At 41.3% G+C, this 19,936-nt stretch overlaps 1 protein-coding gene across 1 annotated transcript; it reads left to right on the top strand.

Annotated features, from left to right (window-relative positions):
- The first annotated feature begins 9,194 nt into the window (after window positions 1-9,194).
- AGR2 (anterior gradient 2, protein disulphide isomerase family member) lies at window positions 9,195-14,903 on the top strand. Its single transcript, XM_032991602.2, has 8 exons — window positions 9,195-9,274; window positions 10,938-11,075; window positions 11,331-11,394; window positions 11,479-11,531; window positions 12,467-12,540; window positions 12,916-12,979; window positions 13,885-13,968; window positions 14,578-14,903. The coding sequence occupies exons 2-8, from the start codon at window positions 10,946-10,948 to the stop codon at window positions 14,625-14,627; spliced, it is 519 nt and encodes a 172-aa protein (XP_032847493.1). The 5' UTR covers window positions 9,195-9,274; window positions 10,938-10,945; the 3' UTR covers window positions 14,628-14,903.
- The last annotated feature ends 5,033 nt before the right edge of the window (window positions 14,904-19,936 follow it).

Genomic DNA, 19,936 nt, shown 5'->3' on the forward strand with positions numbered 1-19,936 from the left:
TAGCAGTGTCAATCACTAAAAGGATGGTCCCATAGTTCAAGATGCAGCTTGCTACTGCTTACATCAATTCTTAGGCTTGAATGATGACTCTACTTTAACCAGCTATAAGAATGTTATTTATTTTTGGGGCTGAACCAGGACAGCAAGAGTAGAAAGTGGGACTGGTTCTATATGATCCTTACACAAGAGACAAAGTCAAGCAAACTAGATGGTGATATATTGCACACAACAACCAGGAAGTTTGAAAGGAAATACAGGTGTGATAATCTTATTGGTCACTAGAAAGAAGAAACCTGAGTATAACCAACACCCCTCATAAAACAACCAAGGCATCCTTAGTTGGACCCACTGTCTGATAGACAGTCATTTTCTTCTAAAATAGGAGAGAAGAGAAAGATTTTATAGAAGACCGTGCCAAAAGTCCTCATTCCTAACCACAGAGAACGGCTTCACAGCTACACAAGACTGACACTTGCAACTTCCAAGCATCCACATGAAGCTCATCTAAAACTGAAAATAATTTTTAGCTTTTAAATAACATCCCTGCCTATTTATCTCAGGACTTTAAAATAGAAAGTGTAGGGAGCTAGAACAGATGGTAGAGCCTGCCAGCTGTTTGCAGATTATTATTTGATCATCATAAGAGACAAGTGAAAGTAATCTCTATTATATAAATTTTTAATGAAAATAATAATAATACTTATGGGTTTCTATGCCTATGGCCTGTTGTCACAGGGCACCCACATAATTGTGCAATACTGAAGAGTATAATGTAGACTATTTGCTTCTCTCCAGGTAACTGACATAATTTACCTGGCTCTGCTATTCATTCCCTTCAGTTTGTTTAGCTTTTTTGCTTGTTAGGAAAGTATTTGACATTTAAAACTTACAGTCAGTGGAAGAAGCAGCACTGTGCATCAAGTTAGCAGCCTGGATCTCAGCACTGACAACCAATACACCAAAGTAGCAGACACCAGCACTCCATGCTGACCAAACATGGATGGACATTCCCCTCCTTCCCCCTTTGCAGCTGATTTATATCTGCCCCCATGCCAGAAAGCAGATGGGTGCTACTAATTGGCCTCAGGTTATTTCTGCCCAGCATCACCTGCAGAACGCAGCAGGCTGCTGGAAGTCAGCGCCTCTCTGCCAGCTGCCTGTTTGCTCGGCAGCTCCAGCAGCTGCACAGTGGGAAATAGGAGCATGGGAACTGAAGCCCCAGCCTGCTGGCATTTGTAGTGGCTCAATGCATTCAGCTCTGAAAACTTGGCTAATCAAAGTAGGATAGCGACAGGTCTTTCAACAGAAAACAAGAAATGACACCTTATTTCATGTTTTCTTCTCAGATATGTTAAAAGCGTAAGTGGCTCCCAACAGACCATTCACAATTGCAACTCTAGTATGTGCAATTTTACATATATATAACACATCATGAAGTTTTAGGTTTTCTGCTTTGAGATCACACTCCCATATCCATCTTTCTCACTCAATTTTATTGGCACATGGATCACCTGTGACTTGTCTATGTAGGAATTCCCTGCCTCCCAGGGAATCTCCAAGTGATACAGCTGGATACCAGGAACAGCTGGATGTGAAAAGACCACATTGCCTAAACTCACTTCTATTTCAGCCATTCTCAGCTGCTGGAATGACCTTGTGGGGAGGGAGGGGAAATGAGAGCTGGCTGCTCCGACCCAGCTTCTGAGTCTGTGCTTAGCACAGCTGAAACATCTCTCAGCCCTTGGACCATTATAAATGAAGTATTTCACAAGATTTGGGACAGCGTTGATTATGCCAGCTACAAAAAAAAAAAAAAAAAAAAAGTAGTTTTAAAGGAGCATTGTGCATTTGAATGCCAAGATAGAGCCACGTTATCATTATGCCACCAGCTGGAACTGGCCCAGCAGGAGAGGGAACACCCATCCTCCTATCAGCTCCTTGTGACTGATACTGCTTGTTTAGTGTCACCACCTGCGGGAGTGTGCTTACCATTTCCAGGCCATAACGTTTAAACAAGACTTTAAGTACACGTTGCCTTAAGTCACTCTAATTGACTCAAACAGCCAGCTAGCTATTCTGAAAGGGATATTACAACTATATTTGTACAGTGTCGGAGTTATATACACCACCCACAAGATGGTGAAACATGAGTACCTCATGGGTAAAAGTTAATAACCATTCATTACTGTTTCAGCAAAAAATATCCTAATTTGTGATGACAGTATGGCATGTTTCCATTAATTTAGCTTTTATGTGGCAACAGGTCAGCTATAGTTGAGAGTGGGATATGTCTAAGTTCAATTATAAGTTCATCTTTGTACTATTTAAACTTTCTTTCATCTATGCTACATATGTAGAATCACAAAACAACAGTATTGTTGGATTTGGAAGGCATCTCTGGATATTGTCTAGTCCAAAACTACTGCTCAAAGCAGGGTCACCAACAGCAGGCCATATCAAACGGAGTTTCGAATATGTCCAAGGATGCAGACTCTACAACTTCTCTGGGCAGTCTGTTACAGTCTTCAATCATCCTCACATTGCAAAAAAAAAAAAAAAAAAATCTTACAGTTGAATGGAATTTCCTGAATTTCAATTTGGGCCTATTGCCTTTCATCCTGTCACTTGATGTCACAGAGAAGATTCAGGCTCTGTCTTCTTTACTTCCCTCTCACTGGCTATTTGTACACATTGATGAGTTCCCTCTGAGCCATCTCTTCTCTAGGTTGCACCGTTCCCACTCTCTCAGTCTCCCCTTGAATGGCAGATGTTCCATCCCTTCACCATCTTTAAAGCCCTTTGCTGGACTTGCTCCAGTATGTCCATGTCTCTCCTGTACTGGGGATCTCAAAACTCGACCCAGCACTCCAGATGTGGCCTCACCTTCTTTGCCCGGCCAGAGACACTTTGCCTACTGCAGCCCTAGGGGGCTAGTGGTCGCCTTTGCCAGGGCATGCTATGGGTTGATGTCCGACTTGCTATCCACCAGAAACCCTAGGTCATTTTCTGCAAACCTGCTTTCCAGCTGGTTGAAGCCCAGCATGTACTGGTCCTTCTGCAGGTGCAGAACTTTGCATCGCCCTTTGTTGAAGTTCATGAAGTTCCTGTCGGCTCTCTCCTCCAACCTATCAAGGTCCCCCTGCATGGTATCATAACCATCTGGTCTACCAACCACTCCTCCCAGCTTTTTATCACCTGCAGATTTGCTGAGGGTGCACTCTTTCCATCCATTATTGAACATGTTAAACAATATTGGTCCCTGTATTGACCCCTGGGGTACATCACTAGTAACTGGCCTCCAGCTTGTAGGTCACCAACCACAACCCTTTGAGCCTGGAAGTTGAGTCAGTTTTCAGTCCCTCTTACTCTCCTCTTACTTTGTCCATACTTCATCAGTTTTTTCTGTGGGGATGCTATTGTAGATCCATCTTCTCTCATCCAAGTTCATTGCATTGTGATATGTTCCCCACCGAGAAAATAGCTCAGTTTGAGCAGCCACCATCCTTGATCCTGCTCCTCTGCCAGACTTCTGCACAAACACACTCTTTAGCAAGAAACTCAGGGTAGTGTACTGGTAAAGTGTGGCGAGAGATTATTAGCAGTAAAATCTTTTTTTTCAAATAAATATAGGGAAAGACTCTCACTCTTGTGAGATGGGCTATTTTTGCAGTAATTAGGGTTTAGGCAGAGGGGCATTGAAAATTCAGCAAAACTTTATACTCACACAAACAAAGAATGCAAAAAGAGGAAGAATTCAGTCCTAGAACTATTTCAGGATTTGCAGCTCTACAGAGATTTTTAAAGGTGACCTTGGTTAAGTCCTTTTAAAGGTATACATCCCTAATGTTTCTGTTATATCTGCAAATAAGAGATTGTTTTAGGAGCCAGAATATCAGCATAGCATAGAATATAGGCAACATAAGAGTAAAAAGACTGAGGAAAATGTGAAGTTTGAGGCATTCTACAATAGAATATCTTTATTCAATGGGAAGACAAACCAGTGGTCTATAAGTCACTAAGCCACTGTGTCAGAAAAGGAACTGTATTATGTCAATCTTTGCAGACAAGAATTGTAGTGAGAAGCCTTCAGAAGCACCTTCAGAGATCTGCATTAGGAACTACCTCATAACATGAACTAGCCGGAGCAGGCTGTTGTGTTACTTCAAAATTCATTTTATAAACTGTTAAACAGCTGAAGGTCAGGAACCGGGTGAAGGTACTCTTTCCAACCCCATCCCTCAGCATGATCACTGAATAATGACATTGATTCAAACTTTGTTGCATCAACTCTTAGAAACCTGACAGCAGAGTTGTCTTTCCACCTCTCTGGATAACTTGTGACAGTGCTTCACTATCCTCCTCATGAGAAAGATTTTCCTGATGTTCCCTATGAACAACCCAAGCTCATGGTCCTCAAACTGATTGAATAGTTTGGATCCTTCATCTTTGTAGCACCATTCAAGTAGTTGCAGGCTGCTATTAGTCCCTTATCCTCCTCTTCGACACATTAGAAAAGCCCCGCCAATTTACTGAATTTCAGTAGAAGAGATCAGTTGTGACATTACACAGAAATTTAGAGTACTGCACTCAGGGTGGGGGGAGACACACACACACACACACGTACACAAAAGAAAGGAACAGGTAAGAAGGTAAAAGCAGAGGAGCTTATCACTGATCTAAAACTGGAGAGTCAGTTTTACAATTTTGTGACTGAGGCCCACATAAAAAAGAGATTATATTCAGGATCTGGGTAAATCCGACTTATAAAATGAGACTGCTAAATCCCAGATTATCCTTGATGAGGCAACTGGAATTGTCCGAGCAAAGACCCTCATCCAGTTCAGACTGAAGTAGAAGAAACAAAAATGGTACTGTGATGTGGACATGGTGGAAACATGGTAGAATATATAAGACATGGCAACTGTGAGACCTTCTGAAGGCAGCTGAACCTCAAAGCTGGAGTCCCTTAAAACTGGAATATCAGTTGCTCAGACGGGGTAGGAGTCACTGGTTTTAATCTTGGAGTGCAGCATCTTTTCTGGGTTTAAACACGGCTAATTATTTCAACTAATTAAAATGCATTTACTTAAACTTAAGTACAAGAATTTCAGGCACGAAGCCTTGCTAATCATAACCATCTTCCCCAGTTGAGAAGACTAGTTAAACAGTATTCTCTGCAGGCTGTGGTACACCCCAGCTTCCGCATCCCTCTCATCAAAAAATCCCTTTTCACTCATTCACTGCTTCCCTGAACAAAACATTCCAAAGTTAAATCTAAATGTTGTCAGGATCAGGCTTTCACTTATCAAATACAAGTTGAGCAATTAAGTCCTACATAAGCTGAAAACCTTGAGACTCCTTGGTGTAACAGATCATGATAGTTTTCTTACTATTGTGGAAAAGGGCATTAAACAACACAAGAGCAAGTATATTTACTATGGGTGTTCAAATAGCATACTGATTTTAAAACACATCATTCAGCAATATCTTCCAGACATCCCGGTACTTCACAGCTCAAAACAGAGCTTTGCCATATAGGAACTGGTCAGAACAGAGTCGCTGGTTACATGATAAATCCCCACCTTTATCTGAAGCTACGTAAAGGATGTTCCATGCTTGCACTCCAGCTTGCCAATTTATTTCAAGTGGGGGTGATTTGTATTATAAACATGCACATGAAAGTGGGAAAGAATGTCTTCAGAGATTTCAAAATCCTGATGGATTGGTCTTTCGTTCTGAAAGCAGTGTTTGAAGAGTCAGAATGTCATATTTTAAATCCTAACCATCTATTCTGCTATCCATTTTGAAAAATATTACCAAAAAGCTGTAGGTACTGCAGGTTCATTGAGTAATTCATTCAACAAGAGAGGAAAGTGTCAGGCTGACATATTTTGGAAAATCATCATCCTTCAAGACAAATCACCAGATTCTTAGCAGATATTTACCTGAACTCCAGTTACCAGCTTTAAGTGTTCAGCAGTAGAAGAAGTCTACTGAATTTTTGACTTTTCAGCTCTGTGTTGAAATGCAGCTTTGTACCAAATATAAAGTAGACAGGGGAACAGTTGAGCCATGGTCTTCCAACTCTCAGGAGAATGTCTCCACCACTCATAAGACACCAAGTCCTTCCTAGTCTCTCCTTTAGTAGTGCTCTCCATTTGCATGTATTAGCAAAAGTTTCCTGAGCCAGTGTGAGAAAAATCACTTTCTTGCCTAACAGACCAACAACTCGTCTAGGAAGCGGGTATCTTGGTCTGGTACCTGCTCCAGCACAAATCATTATTACACAGACAGAAATGGTCTTGACATGAGTGACTGGGAAAATCTATCATTCTGATATGTCCCCATCCAGAGAGCACCTACCTATACTCTTCAAGATAAGGATTTGAATTATTTCAGGGGAGGAGGGCAATAGGATGGGACCTGTATCTGCCATAGGTGTCAGAGGTGTCTCAGCTCCTAAATTTTAGGGTGAAAGGCTTTCCAGAAAAATTATCTGGCAAATTTCATCCAAGCAGCTTTCAGGTGATTAAAAATTACTATTCAGTTCATGTGGTTAAAGCATTGACAAAAGAAGCTTGACCAGTTCTCAAATGATTTTTTTCTACTTTCAATCACTTTGTCTCACAATACTCTACTGCTTTAACAGCCCCAGAACCTCACTGAGTCCCAGATACAGCTCTGTCTGCCTTTGACTCAGAGCATTTCTAGTGTGGTACTTCATCCATTACTTTTATTCCTCCAATGTAAAGTTTTGTTATTTATTCTGAGCAGCAGATCACAAGACTTTGAAGCATGTGTTTGTTATGAAATTAGGAGAAATGACTGAATTTCCCATGCTTCAGGAAATTCTAAAACTTATGTATTACAAAATACAAGCAAAAACAAAGTGCTTCAGAAAATGTCTTTAAAGCAGCCTTAACATCAGTCACAAAAAAACTGTGCTGATTTCTGTGTAACATAATAAACAAGGGTACCTTCAGACCACAGAAATTGAAAACAAAGGAATAGTCCAATGACTAGTTTTGTAAAGATGTTAAATATTAGCAGAGATGGGGTCTACCGGACCTTTATAGTAAAAGAAGAAAAATCTTCTGGGATAGTCCTATTTTGTTTCAAGATCTCTTGAGGCAATTCCTGCAGGATTCAGTCACTGAGGCAGAAAAATTAGCCCCTGATAATTGGCCAGATGCTAACTCAGTGGCTGGGTAGAGTCTCAGGACCTAAGCAGAGAGCTCTGGGAGCGGCTGAGCTCTCCACTCTCTTCCTTAACAAGGCAAAAGGATGGTTTAGAGACATGTTCGACTAGCTCCATCGAGATCACTGGCTTTGAGCTGACAGGCAAGTCCCTGTGAGTAACTGTATTTTAATTATTGAGTTTCTTACAGAGCAGCACAAAGCTATGTGAAAACAGGTTAAAATAAGCGTATCTCCTGAAAACAGGAGAAATCAAAGGTGCAGATTAAATAGAAACAGATCTAAGGCAGGAGAAAATGAGTGGATGAGGGGTTAGTTTTGAAAATGTGATTTTAGGCAAAACCCAATTTATAAAAATGTGTGTGAATGGGAGCCTACCTGCTCATTACCTCTTCGTATAACCAGAAAGCAAATATAATTTCTGCTACAGGCTTTAAAACTACCAAATGCTATTAGTGTGATCTGAGAAGATAGTCAACAGGAGTGTTTAGAATTAAAATTATTAATTTCCTGAGATGAGATCAAGATTTCAGAAACAGGTACCTGATTTTTGACCCGTACATCTGCATTGAAGCAGATTAAGGATGTAACCTAGTTGTCCAAAGTGAGCACTCACATGTCCAAATACAGATTTTGGAAACTTATTTTTGTATATGTTTTAAAAGAAAATTGGAGTGGATGTGATTTGAAGCTAACAAAATACATCTCTGAATCTTCCAGGAGAAGCACTGAAGGAGGAGCAGACACTGATAGGCAATCTCTTTCTCTCATTTATTTATCAGGCCATAGATGACATGAAACATACGGAAAGGGGAGATAAAATGACTGGCCTCCCTGGGAGGTTTGGTTTCATCCTTCTGATAATCAAGCATCTATGCAAAGCATGGTACTACTGTACATTTGTAAGGAACAGCAATATATTTTTTTTGCTTGAGTTCACCATCTTGTTCCCGCACCTCGTTTTCCCAATTACTATTTACAAAAGATTTAAAAAACCCCAAAACCCAAACAAAAAACAAACCGTGATCCAAAGCACTACATTCTCCAAATGAAGAATATAGCAGAGTATGTTCAGAAAAATTGGGTGCTGTTAGCAACCATCAGAGAGCACTGTGAATTTCAGAGAGGAGAATCCATATCTGATGCATTTCATCTACCCAACTGAGTCGTTAAGCGTTCACTGACCTTGAACGTGTGATTTTAATCTAACTGAACTATATGAGGCATGCACCAGGGGGAACATACTGTAGTTTCAACATATATTGTCGAGGACAGAATCACACTGACCTCTGAGGAAGAACCCTGGGCAGTCAGGTCAACACTAGGGCCGGCCTTCCAGCCACCTGAAAAGGTTTCATTTTCCCAAGTGTTATATTGTATTACAAATGTATCTGAAATCTAAAATGGTTGATTTTCATGTTGTAGTTAAAAATAATGGAAGTTGAATTAAATGTTTATTTAGACTTCCTCTTACCAACACATTTTATTGCTTTAGCTTCCAAGTACATTTTTGTGGAGATCTTTACAAACTTTGATTTAGGTTTTATTACAGTTTTCCTATGTGGTGTTATACATGCACATGTACACAGATATCTGTATCATGTGCATAGTCAATTATCTAATTAACATCTAAAATTCTGGGTCATCAATTTAATTTTTTCAGAGGACTAAAAGAACAGCAAGTCACATTGATTATCCGACCAATCAAAAAAAGACAAATCACCCTTCAGGCAAATCAGGAGTCTTGAGTTAAGCTTACCTGGACTTGGATCTTTGCCAACATTTTAAAATCACCTTTCAGAACATGCCCCAAAAGTCTGTAGAGGCATCTCTGAACTTCAGATACAGTGTCTGACAGGAAACTGTAACATTTTTTAATTATAAACTTAACCCTGAATGTTTTGGTGGAGGAAAAAAACTGGAAAGTTTAGCTCTTTGAAAATAGTATTCAAATACAAAGCTTGTGGGTGGAGTCGGGGTGTGTGAAGGTGCATAAATAGGCAGTAGGAACAGCAGCGTTCACACTGTAACCGGAATCACCTTCGCACCCTGGCAGGCATCTGGGAGAGGAAACAAGGTAAGGCACAGCACGCTTACTGCTTTAGAAGGTACCCCGGGGGAGCTGTAAGCCCGGGTTACCTGGGGCTGGGGCAGCTGATCAGTGGAAAGAAAAGACTGAAGCAAAGAAAACACAATTCAGCACAGCTTGCTATGAAGAAAAATTGTGTAGAAAAATGCTGGCTTTGCAGGTTAAAAGATGCAGGAGAGAAGGGAATTTCTGGAGGTGGAAAACTTAGCGAAAGTGCCCATAGCCTTCCAGAGGCAAATTTTTTAAAGGGCAGATGTAATGTTCCTCTGTCTTTGCTTTCTGCATTCTGCATCGGCAACAGCATAAAATTTGACTGCTCTTTGATTTCCTGGTTGTCCCACACCTTTTTTTCTTTCTTTTTTTTTTTTTTTTTTTTTTAAATAAGCATTACTTCCACTATACAGGTCTAGCCAAAACAACTCTTGAGGCAACCCTGAAAATCTACTGGGTTTAATTTAACATTATGCAATTTTCTTCCTTGACAAAGAGACTTTTCTTAGGTCAGAAATGTAGTCTGCTGCAAAAGTCATATTTCATACCCTTTGAAAGAGTATCTTTTTGGATGTTTGAGGTCTACTGGACATCCCAGTAGCAAAGTAGCACTGACGCAAATTCAGCTAATGCCTCCTCCTGCAATTCCTACCCAGAAAAATGCTTCTGTTTCCCTGGAGTCTCATTCTCATTGTCAGAATTTTAAAAGCTGTCAGCCTGTTGTATTATTTGCATTAAACTTTCGAATTTTCTGTGTTGCTTTTAGAATATCTTAGATTTTCTTACTGTACCCATTATGTTGGTGGTGTAGTTTCTAGGAGGAAATTTTATGACAAAACATAGGGTCATGTTGCTAAAGTGTTTTACCGCTTCAAAGCAGCATCCTAGCTGAAACACTGAGGAGCTTTCCCATCCAACATGTCTCAACCCCATCTCCATGCACCCAGAGTCTGGCTCAGGAAAAGCCTCTGCTTTGTGTTGCTTAAACCAACAAACTGCATTTCAGTTCTCACTGTTCCACACAGCAACTCCTCCCCACTCTTTTTATTATAGATTCTACTGGTTTTAAGGATTAGATGATACTTTTAAGGGGGAGGACAGGATTGGAAGTTTCAACAACAGCATTAAGCTGTGCCTATGTCAGTGGCTCACTGTAAAGACCAGCTTAACCTTCTGACTTCTCATCTGAGTTGCTCCTGCTGCAAAATGGAGGGAAATAAGTTAATTTTTCAGCACCCACTGCTGGGTTACTGTAACACTCAGGGATGGAAGTAGAACCATGGACTTATTAGGACTTGCAAGTACCTCTGGAATTGCCAAAACTCAGTTGTTTTACTAAGCAAATTCAATGTATGTAAAAAGAAGAGAAACTAACAAACACATGAGTGTCCATCTTAAAAGGACCACAGCCCAACAGCACAAACAGGGCAGTAGAAAGCAGCTGGGTCACCTGTGGCAGTTTTCTAAGCAATCCTCAGCCTTCCTTGACATTCCCCCAAGCCCAGCCCCCTGCCCGGAGCTGCTGGTTTCAGCCCGGACTCACCCTGCTGCATACTTGTGACTTGACCCGCTGCTCTACCCCTCCTTATCTGCTGTGTGCCTCCAAGCAAGCACCAGCCCAGGAGGCACGACAGCCTGAAGTTTCTTTCATCTCTTCCAGGAGCAGCCATGGAGAAGAGCTACTTGTCCATGTTCCTGCTGCTCGTTGCCATCTCCTGTGCTCTGGCAAAGGATGTGGGCAAGAAGGAGCCAAAGGAGACTACCGCTAAACCAAAACTACCTCAGACACTCTCCAGAGGTAAAAAACAAAAGACCCACCCCAAATCAAAGGAAAAAAGTGCAATCTGCTAAAGTTTTGACTCCTCTGCTGTGCTAATAAATTGATTTCCTTGCAACTCATGCTGCAAATACATTTTATAGCATTCCCTAGCACACCGCCCCCCTCTTTTATTCCTGATTGAAAGCCCTTCCCAGCAGCCGCGGGCGGGGGGCACGACGCGAGGCCCCCGGCCGCCAGCCCCACTTATAACGGGCCGCCTGTCCTTCCCCACAGGCTGGGGGGACCAGCTCATCTGGACACAGACGTACGAGGAAGCCCTGTTCCGCGCCAAGCACAGGTACGGCGCCCCGCTCCGCACCCCGTGCCCTGCTCCGTGCCCCCCAGCGCCTCCCCGGCCCTAACGAGGACTCTTCTTTTCCAGCAACAAACCCCTGATGATTATCCACCACTTGGATGACTGCCCACACAGCCAAGGTAATCCGTTCGCACTGGGGGGGGTGGAGGAGGGGGATGAAAAAAAAAAAAAAAATCATCTGGTTTTCAGTTTCTGGTTAAAAGCTGCTTAAAAAAAATCAGCCACCATTCTGCTTGCTAAGCCTTAGTGAAATGCTAACTTGTGCAAGCACGTGGTGCGTTCTTCAAGTCGCTGTCACATATAGGCATTTTCTGATGTGCAGAAATAAAATAAAAATAGTAATTCAGTATTACGTGGTATAGAACAGATGGAGAAGAGAGCACCAGGGAGCAGGTTTTGACCTGTGGCAAATCTGGTTTTGGTTCACATCACAGTAAGCCAAAACCAATAGCAAGACCAGGAGTAGTGAAAAACAGTAATTGATTGGAAAGGACATATTCAGCTCTCATTATCAGTGATGATTGAGACTGAATCTAGCCAGGGACTAAACCAAACTAGGCTGAAACTGAGCTCTTGTGGGATTTCTGCTAACTGGGATTGCTCTTTTCCAAGTGTTTCTGAATTTACCTGAGGGCCCTTCTTCCTGCAAGCCAGTCCACATGGCAAGTCCTTTGCACCCACCCATAGATCCAGCAACTTCAGAAGGATCTTTGTACACTCATTAAAATCCTTTCAGACATTTCAGGCTGAAGTCCTACACCTCCATACTGAATTTTCTGTGCCTTAAGAACTGAAGCCAGAAACTGCAATAGCAGGCCAGGAGGTTTAAAGAGTCAAATGCTCAAATTCAAGCTTGAGCAGATAAATTTGAGACCTGCACTATCTGAAAGAAGAAGGGACATTTTTTTACCATTATACTTACTCTTCACCACACTGCATATAAATGAGTTGATCATCTTCCAGAGGAATGAACTTAAAATATTAATTCGCTGCAATTGTGAACAGATAATTCTCAATTTGATTCTATTTTCATTCCCATTTATTTCCACCCTAGCACTCAAGAAGGTCTTTGCTGAACATAAAGATATACAGAAATTGGCTGAAAAATTCATTCTCCTGAACCTTGTGGTAAGTTTCCCGGTTACACTTCATTAAGTGGAAGTAGTAATGTTCTATTTTTAATTATGGCTTCTCTAGCTATTGGTCAGTTTAATAGCTAGGGTTGGCTAGGAAAATGGCCAGTGCTGAAGTATAATAGATTTAGTAGTAAGTATCTTTCATCTGTAGCTATCATAGTAGGAGGGAATTTAAAGTTTAATAGTAACATTAACTGTTATTAGCAATTTTCAATTTCAGCTGTTAAAAGATGCATCCTCGACAGTCAATTTCTTAAACTGCAAAATGTATTACTTAAGCTTTATTTCATAACGCAAAGTGCAATGAAGAAAAAAAATATATGTTGCATGCCCTCCTTGACTGGAAACCTTCTCTCTTTTCTTTAAGTATGAAACCACAGACAAGAATCTTTCACCTGACGGCCAGTACGTCCCTCGGATTTTGTTCATAGGTGAGTACCTCAAGCATCAAAGCTGATCTCAGATGAAAGCGCCTGCTGTGACATGAATCTCACATCCTTGGGCTTACTAAGAGGAATTTATTCCATGTGAAATATAAAATTTCTAGTTGGCTTTGTTGGATGCAATTTCAAAGCAACCCCAGCTGGGTCATTAGCACAGGTCCAGCATTTCTCCCTCACAGAATCCACGAATGATGTAGCTCCTTTCATCGCAAGGGCATGATGCCGCAGTCACTGCAATGGCTGGGGACTGGCTGAGCCTTGCTCATCCTCCTATCCCTAGAAACTCTGTAAAACTGCCCGGTTTCTGTCTGTAACACAATCTCAGACATCGCAGGACCAGCAGTGACCCCAGATGCTTCAGGGGCTGATTGTCAAAGCTCAGTACTCAGTTCTGTGCTCCCCCCTAGCCTGCACAAACCCCTCCACAGCATCTGTGCTTGGGACACATATTAGTGGCCATGTATCCAGGTTCTCCCTCTCCCAGAAGAGCTATGCCACCTCACATATTGCACACACATATCATTAATGTATACCTTGATAAAGCAACTGCTGTATTATCTCTTCCTTTATAATTTCTTTTTTTTTATAACATTTGTAGCCTGAAAGCAGCCCCAGCCCATAGAGTTAATTTAGGCACTATGCAGTGCCACAGGGTGGAAGGCTGATCAATGTTGATCAGAATTAAACTTATCCTCTTCTTAATAGACCTGCAAACACACCACTTAAAGTTGAAATGTCAGTGAGTGTGTAGAAGAACGATCTCTTGGTTGTTAGTGGAAGCAGACCTTTCTAGCAGAAACATTTAGGAAGCAAGGAGGAGTGCAGAAAAGAATCTTTCCTTCTGCTTGAAGATTAATCCTGTCCTCTGCAACTTCTCTCATCCTTTTTTCCAGATCCTTCTCTGACTGTGAGAGCAGATATTACTGGGAGATACTCAAACCGTCTCTATGCATACGAGCCCTCTGACATTTCACTGTGTAAGTAGTGTACTCTGAAATATTCTGCAAAATATTCTGAAAGCAGTCACGTTTTTCACATGACAAGGAGTAACACCAGGCATTACAGACTCTCACAGCCAGTACTTGCTGAAAGACAGTTAACTCGGATTAAAATTAAACAGAATGCTAGCCTTAAACTCAGTGAGGCGAAGAGAATGGTGGCAGAGCCCTGGAGCCTTAAGCATCCATCTGTTTTAAAAGAAATCATACGTCTGTAGGAACTTGCATAATTCCACAGCGTTCACTGTGAGCAAGGGTGGGAAGCCTTGCACACAAGCCCTGCCGGGCCGGGCCAGCCAACCTTCTGGGAGCAGGGAAGAGTCGTTTGCCACAGCTCTGCACAGCTCCCGTCGCTGCCCTGCCCATCTCTGCCGCTGCGTTTGCATCAACTGATGTGTGCTCTCACCCGCCAAAATCAAACAGGTGACGGTCACAAAATGCTCGGAAGAGCACAGTGCATCAGAACCCACATAGCAATAAGCACGTGAGCCAAAGCTTTAATAATGATGACATTTTCTCTGCAGTATTTTTAGCCCCCAAAAGAGGAAGTCACAACAAAAATAACATGTATGAATATTTAATTTCTAGTGTATTCAAATATGCAGAAGGCCATGAAGCTCCTGAAGACTGAACTGTAAAGGGATGAAGGAAGCCCTCTAATACTATGAAGTCTGATCTTCCATCTCTTCTCCACTCATTGAAACTGGTGAAGAGACTATTTAGTGATATTTAGTGATGTGTAGTGCTGGTTTATATACATAAACACTACAGTTTTACATTAGCACTTTTGTACTGGGCGGCATTTTTAAAAGCTGGAGGCTTTTAATTTAAGGCGTACAGAAGAATACTGTATGATCCAACTGTAAAAATGATTTTTTTAAAAGTAAATCCATTTCAAGTGTTTACATACAAAATGTTGATGTGTTTTGTATTTTTTTTTCCTTATTATCATCTACCGTTATTAGAAAGAATAAAATCACTGTGCTACTTGGGGTCACAGCTTTGCAATTTTACATCTCAGCACGGTGGAAGGAAAAGGGCTGTTGCGGGTTGACCCCAGCCAGCAGCTGAGCCCCGCACAGCCACTCGCTCACTCCCCCCAGGTGGGGTGGGGGAAGAGAATCAGGTTGAAAGTGAGAAAACCCATGGGTTGAGATAAAGACAGTTTAACAGGTAAAGCCAAAGCCAGGCACACAAGCAAAGCAATCCAAGGGATTCATTCCCCACTGCCCCCGGGCAGGCGGGGGCTCAGCCCTCCCCAGGGCAGCCGGGCTCCACCACACGTAACGGTGACTTGGGGAGACAAACGCCATCGCTCCGAACGTGCCCCCCTCCCTTCCTCTTCCCCAGCTTTATATGCTGAGCAGGACGACACCTGGTGTGGGGTATCCCTGGGGTCACTCGGGGTCAGCTGTCCCGGCTGTGTCCCCTCCCAACTCCTTGTGCCCCCCCAGCCTCCTCGCGGGTGGGGGGGGGGTGAGGAGCAGAAGAGGCCCTGACTCGGTGTGAGCACTGCTCAGCCACAGCTAAAACATCCCTGGGTTGCCAATGCTGTTTCCAGCACAAATCCAAAACAGAGCCCCATATTAGCTACTACGAAGAAAATTAACCCTACCCAGACAAACCCAGTACTGGAAAGCAGCTTTTTGTCTCCAGTTTCAGCAGCTAGCCAAGCTCTGCCTTGCTCAGCCTGCTTTATCTTCCATGTATTTTCCTGTAGTACCAACCTCTGTCAAGCTCTTATTATCAGCCCTTTCTTTACAGTTAGATAATGAGTGCAAACCCTTTACAGAAGGGTACTTGAGACAAGAGGATGGGATTGTTTATATGTATGGGAGTTTTTTGTTTCTTTTTTTTTAAACCCGCTGCATTCTGAAGCTATCTGAGGATCACCTTGTCTACGGAAAGATTATTTTTTTTAAAAGACAAAAACTGTTTCCCTTAAGAGATTGCTGCTTACATCAGAATTCAGTAAAGCCTTGAGATGATTAACAGAAGTGATATTGTATAGAGTATATGGTTAGTTTAATGATTGTGTTACAGCTTGTGATTGCTTATTTACAAGCTGAAAGGGAAAAGAGAAGTCAGCACTGAAAGAAACCCTGCAGCTGAACACCATGGGAGTAAACACCACCTTAAGACATAGACCAAAAGACTTTCCAACCTCAAATATGTAAGCGCTCAGCAGCAGCACCAGTGAGCACCACTGTGCCCAGGACTCTACTGCCATTACCTTCTCAGGTTTTGGGAAATGTCAGCTATTATTACCACCAGTATTACCATTACCACCACTGCCAGTCATGATGACAACCATGAGAGAGAAATACACCTCAGAAGGTAGGCCAAGCAAGAGAAGCAAGGGTTTCAACACAAGATTTCTCAACAAAATGAGAAACAAGGCACCTGCTAATCTGTCTTGGGCAAGCTATGTGAACCCAATCAACCATAAAATCTCAAGCGGTACCTGGAAACAGCTCGACATGCAGTTTAGTACTCCTTCAGTTCAGTCAAGATGTTCCTTTCCATTGCAGCATCCTCTAACTGTGATGAAGCAATTCTTTGCTGCAGAAAGGTCTTTCCCTCCTTCCTTCCCAAGCAGAAGGGGAAGGATGTGATGGAGGCACAAATATTCTCTAGAAGCAGCTATCACCCACAAAAAGCAAAGAAGGTGCTTACATCACGGAGCAGAAGGAGGGTGGAGCAACTGGTTATCAGAATCAACTTTATCTACTCGACCAAAAGTACGCTTGCTAGAGCTGTGTATCTGACATAAAACAAAAGCTGCCCCTGCCACCCCATTTTAAAAGTCTGGTTTTATAATTCTTAAGCAGATGTACTGATGCTATGGATAATACCTAGCAAATGGATATAAGGCATATTCTGCAAGAGTCTAGTAGTCTATGTGCTGTAAATGCAAATACACAAGTTAGTTTCTCGATACTTACAGGCTGAATTAATTTTTAAAATAAATTAATTTATTGCACTCAAGGCTATGCTTTTGACCTTATACAAATTTTCAAGAATCTGAATACGTAAATGATCAACTCAATTCTGCTCTTTTCATCCCATCCTCTAAATACAGATTATCTAGGTTTACAGAGGCATCAAGCCAAGCTGAGGTACCTAAAAAAAAAAAAAAAAAATCTTTTTCCGTGTCTTTGGAAACCTCAGAAATAATTTCTGAAGTATACATGCTCAGCAACTTGAAGCGCACAGGATGAATTCCAGAACCACATTAGCATTCAGGCAATCTTTAAATAATTAGGGCAAAAAATAATAAGGCAAGCTAATAACACCAGCAGAGTCCTACTTCCTCATAAGCTATAGGTTTTAAGGCACATTTTTACAGGTATCAATTCAAGTTGTGCTTTTTCTTTTTGTAAAACGTATTTTTATGTGAAAGGAATCAGATGCTGTCCAGTGGTATCAGTGTTAGTTAAAATCTGGATACACTTTTTTTACACAGATGGAGAATAATTATATTCTATTATTTTATAGTCTGTTATATTTATGTGATAAAAATGTGTAGGTGTCTCAAAGTCAAGACAGGTTTCTACATTTTCCAGAATAATAAACTTCAAGAAAACACTTCAACATAACTAAGGTCAAAAGACATCTAATCTAAGCATTAAGAATGCTCCAAGTTAAACAGCATTATTTTGATACTCTGCTGCTGTAAATATCTTCTAGAAAATTCTAGTTACAGTTAAGTCTAATTCTCAAGCAGTCAGATAAAAAATAAAATGCCTCTCTAGAAACCAAATAAAAATCCCCAATCTTTATATGGTCAAAACTGCTTTCTCAAGAGGAAAGACAAAGCAATGAACAAAGACAACTTCAAAGACAAAGCTCACCAAATATAGGTACACTTTTAAAAAAATGCTCTATTTCAACACATCAGAACAGTACATTACTTATACAGACACTCTCCTGAGGGAGGCTACTCTCTTCCCCCAAGACCAAAGTCAGATTCAATGTGTTTTATTGTCCCCCCTTAAGAATTAGGTTCTGAAAGAACATCCACACCTCTGATGTGAATTTCAAGGTTTGTGTTGGGTTCTTTTTTTTTTTTTTAAATCACAATCTTAAAGAGACAAAGTATTATTATGATAGGAAAAACTTTAATCAAACTATATGATCTACTGATCTGTCTTTGACTACTAAAAAAAATTCACATTATGAAACATAAAAGTTTCTGAAGTCGTAACATTTTCAGTATTTTCTCAGTGATGCATATTTACACTCCAATATCACCTACCATATTTATGAAGCCAGAGCCACCCAAAACTAAGCACTAAAAGCAATTAGGGAAAAAAGTCAAAATTGAAGCAGTAATGTGGTAACATTTCAAGCTTCTTACACCCTCTCCATCAGACTGTTCCTTTAATTTATGACAGTGATGTACAAAATATGGAGCCTGCCTAGACTAGGAAAATTAACTATTGCTAAAAACAGCCACGAGATGATCACCATCCTCTTGACACATATTGAGAATGGCTAGTTAGTTGCTTAAGACAGCGTATGGGGAGAAAAAAGCTGCGTACATTTACATTATACTTAAGTGGTAGTCTGCAGGCCCTTTAGGTCCTCCAGTACACGAGTGGGCTCCTACACTGAATGTACAAGCACGGGCTTGAAACCGACACACCGCTACTGCTCATCACAGAACGCAGAAACTCCCAGGCCAAACGCCAGGAGATGGCGCTGACAGCAGATGCTGAAGAACCAGCTACACCTGAAGAGAAGCTGACCTTGGCAAGTTCTTGACATGCCTCCGCATTCAGGTTCAACTCTTCCCATTTAAAACCTCAAGACAATTCAATTCCTTCCTGAGGAGCACTGGGTACAAGAAAGTCTGCCAGTGTTCTGATGGGCATGTATTTCAACTTCTTCTTGTCTCCTCTGCGGGAGTAAGGAGGCATCTCCCCAGTAAAGGGAGACTGCACGAGAACCCACTTCTGTCTGCACTCACCGTCCTCCTTTCCACCTCGCTCAGCTGCTGTATTCCTTGGCAGACAGCCTTAATACTCCTCCCCTCTTCTTCCTGCAGAGCCATCTTTCAGGCTACAGCAGCTGCCTACAACACGAGAAGCAGCAACTGAATGAAGAAAAGGTGCAGCGCAAGTCTGCAATTCAGTGTCATCAGACACAAATGGAACATTATGCACCTCAGGTGTTCAGATGTCCGATGTTCCAGCTCATGCATCACTTCTGTTCCCAGCTGGAAGAGGGGCCATGCTCTCCTTCAGCCTTCCTTCATGGGTAAGGTACTGTTCTAACTTTTAATTATTTTATATAGGAAAAAAAAACAACCAAAAAAACCCCATAAATCAAACTACTGGAAGCCATCACTTCTTTTTTTTTTTTACTTTTTTCTCTTTTTTTTTTTTTTTTTACACATCATTCAATCTCTCATGAAATCAAGACCATTAGCTCTATGGCAGAGGAATATACACTGCTGAGTTATTACAACAATAATTTTACGCCATCTGAAAAATTAGCTGTACGACAACTTTCCAGACATCACATTTCTTACATTAAAGATGACAGACCACTGTTGAGTCTGATGTTGTGCAAATACCAAACTTCATTCACTTGTCAAAGAAAAAGAAGTTTCAAGTTAATCAGCTGCAGATTACATTCTCCTGGTTTTCTTCATTCATTGTTCCCATAGTGAAGATATCCATCAAAAAAGCAAAGAATTATTTTTATTCTCAACAAAATTCTAAAGCTACCAGAAAGCCAAAACAAACAGGGAAGGGGAGGGGTGAAGACTACAGTAGTCATTAACATACACTTATGTGCACTACAGAAAATAACATCTTTAGCTTCTACTTTTACCTTAACAGGAAAGTGGGAGACCATCATTAAGACAAAAACATTGACTAGAGTTCATCCTAAAGTCTAATCAAACCATACAGTCCAACCATCCACCATTTATTTTTAA

Source organism: Tyto alba, unplaced genomic scaffold (assembly GCF_018691265.1).
Source record: "Tyto alba isolate M040663 unplaced genomic scaffold, T.alba_DEE_v4.0 Super-Scaffold_38, whole genome shotgun sequence".
Taxonomy (NCBI): Eukaryota; Metazoa; Chordata; class Aves; order Strigiformes; family Tytonidae; genus Tyto; species Tyto alba.

What these genes read in the sequence shown, in the direction of transcription:
- AGR2 (XM_032991602.2), top strand. Translation starts at nt 10,946, where the DNA reads ATGGAGAAGAGCTACTTGTCCATGTTCCTGCTGCTCGTTGCCATCTCC. An exon ending in CTGTTCCGCGCCAAGCACAG is followed by an intron (nt 11,395 to 11,478) that starts GTACGGCGCCCC and finishes CTTCTTTTCCAG; the next exon opens with CAACAAACCCCTGATGATTA. An exon ending in TGACTGCCCACACAGCCAAG is followed by an intron (nt 11,532 to 12,466) that starts GTAATCCGTTCG and finishes TTTCCACCCTAG; the next exon opens with CACTCAAGAAGGTCTTTGCT.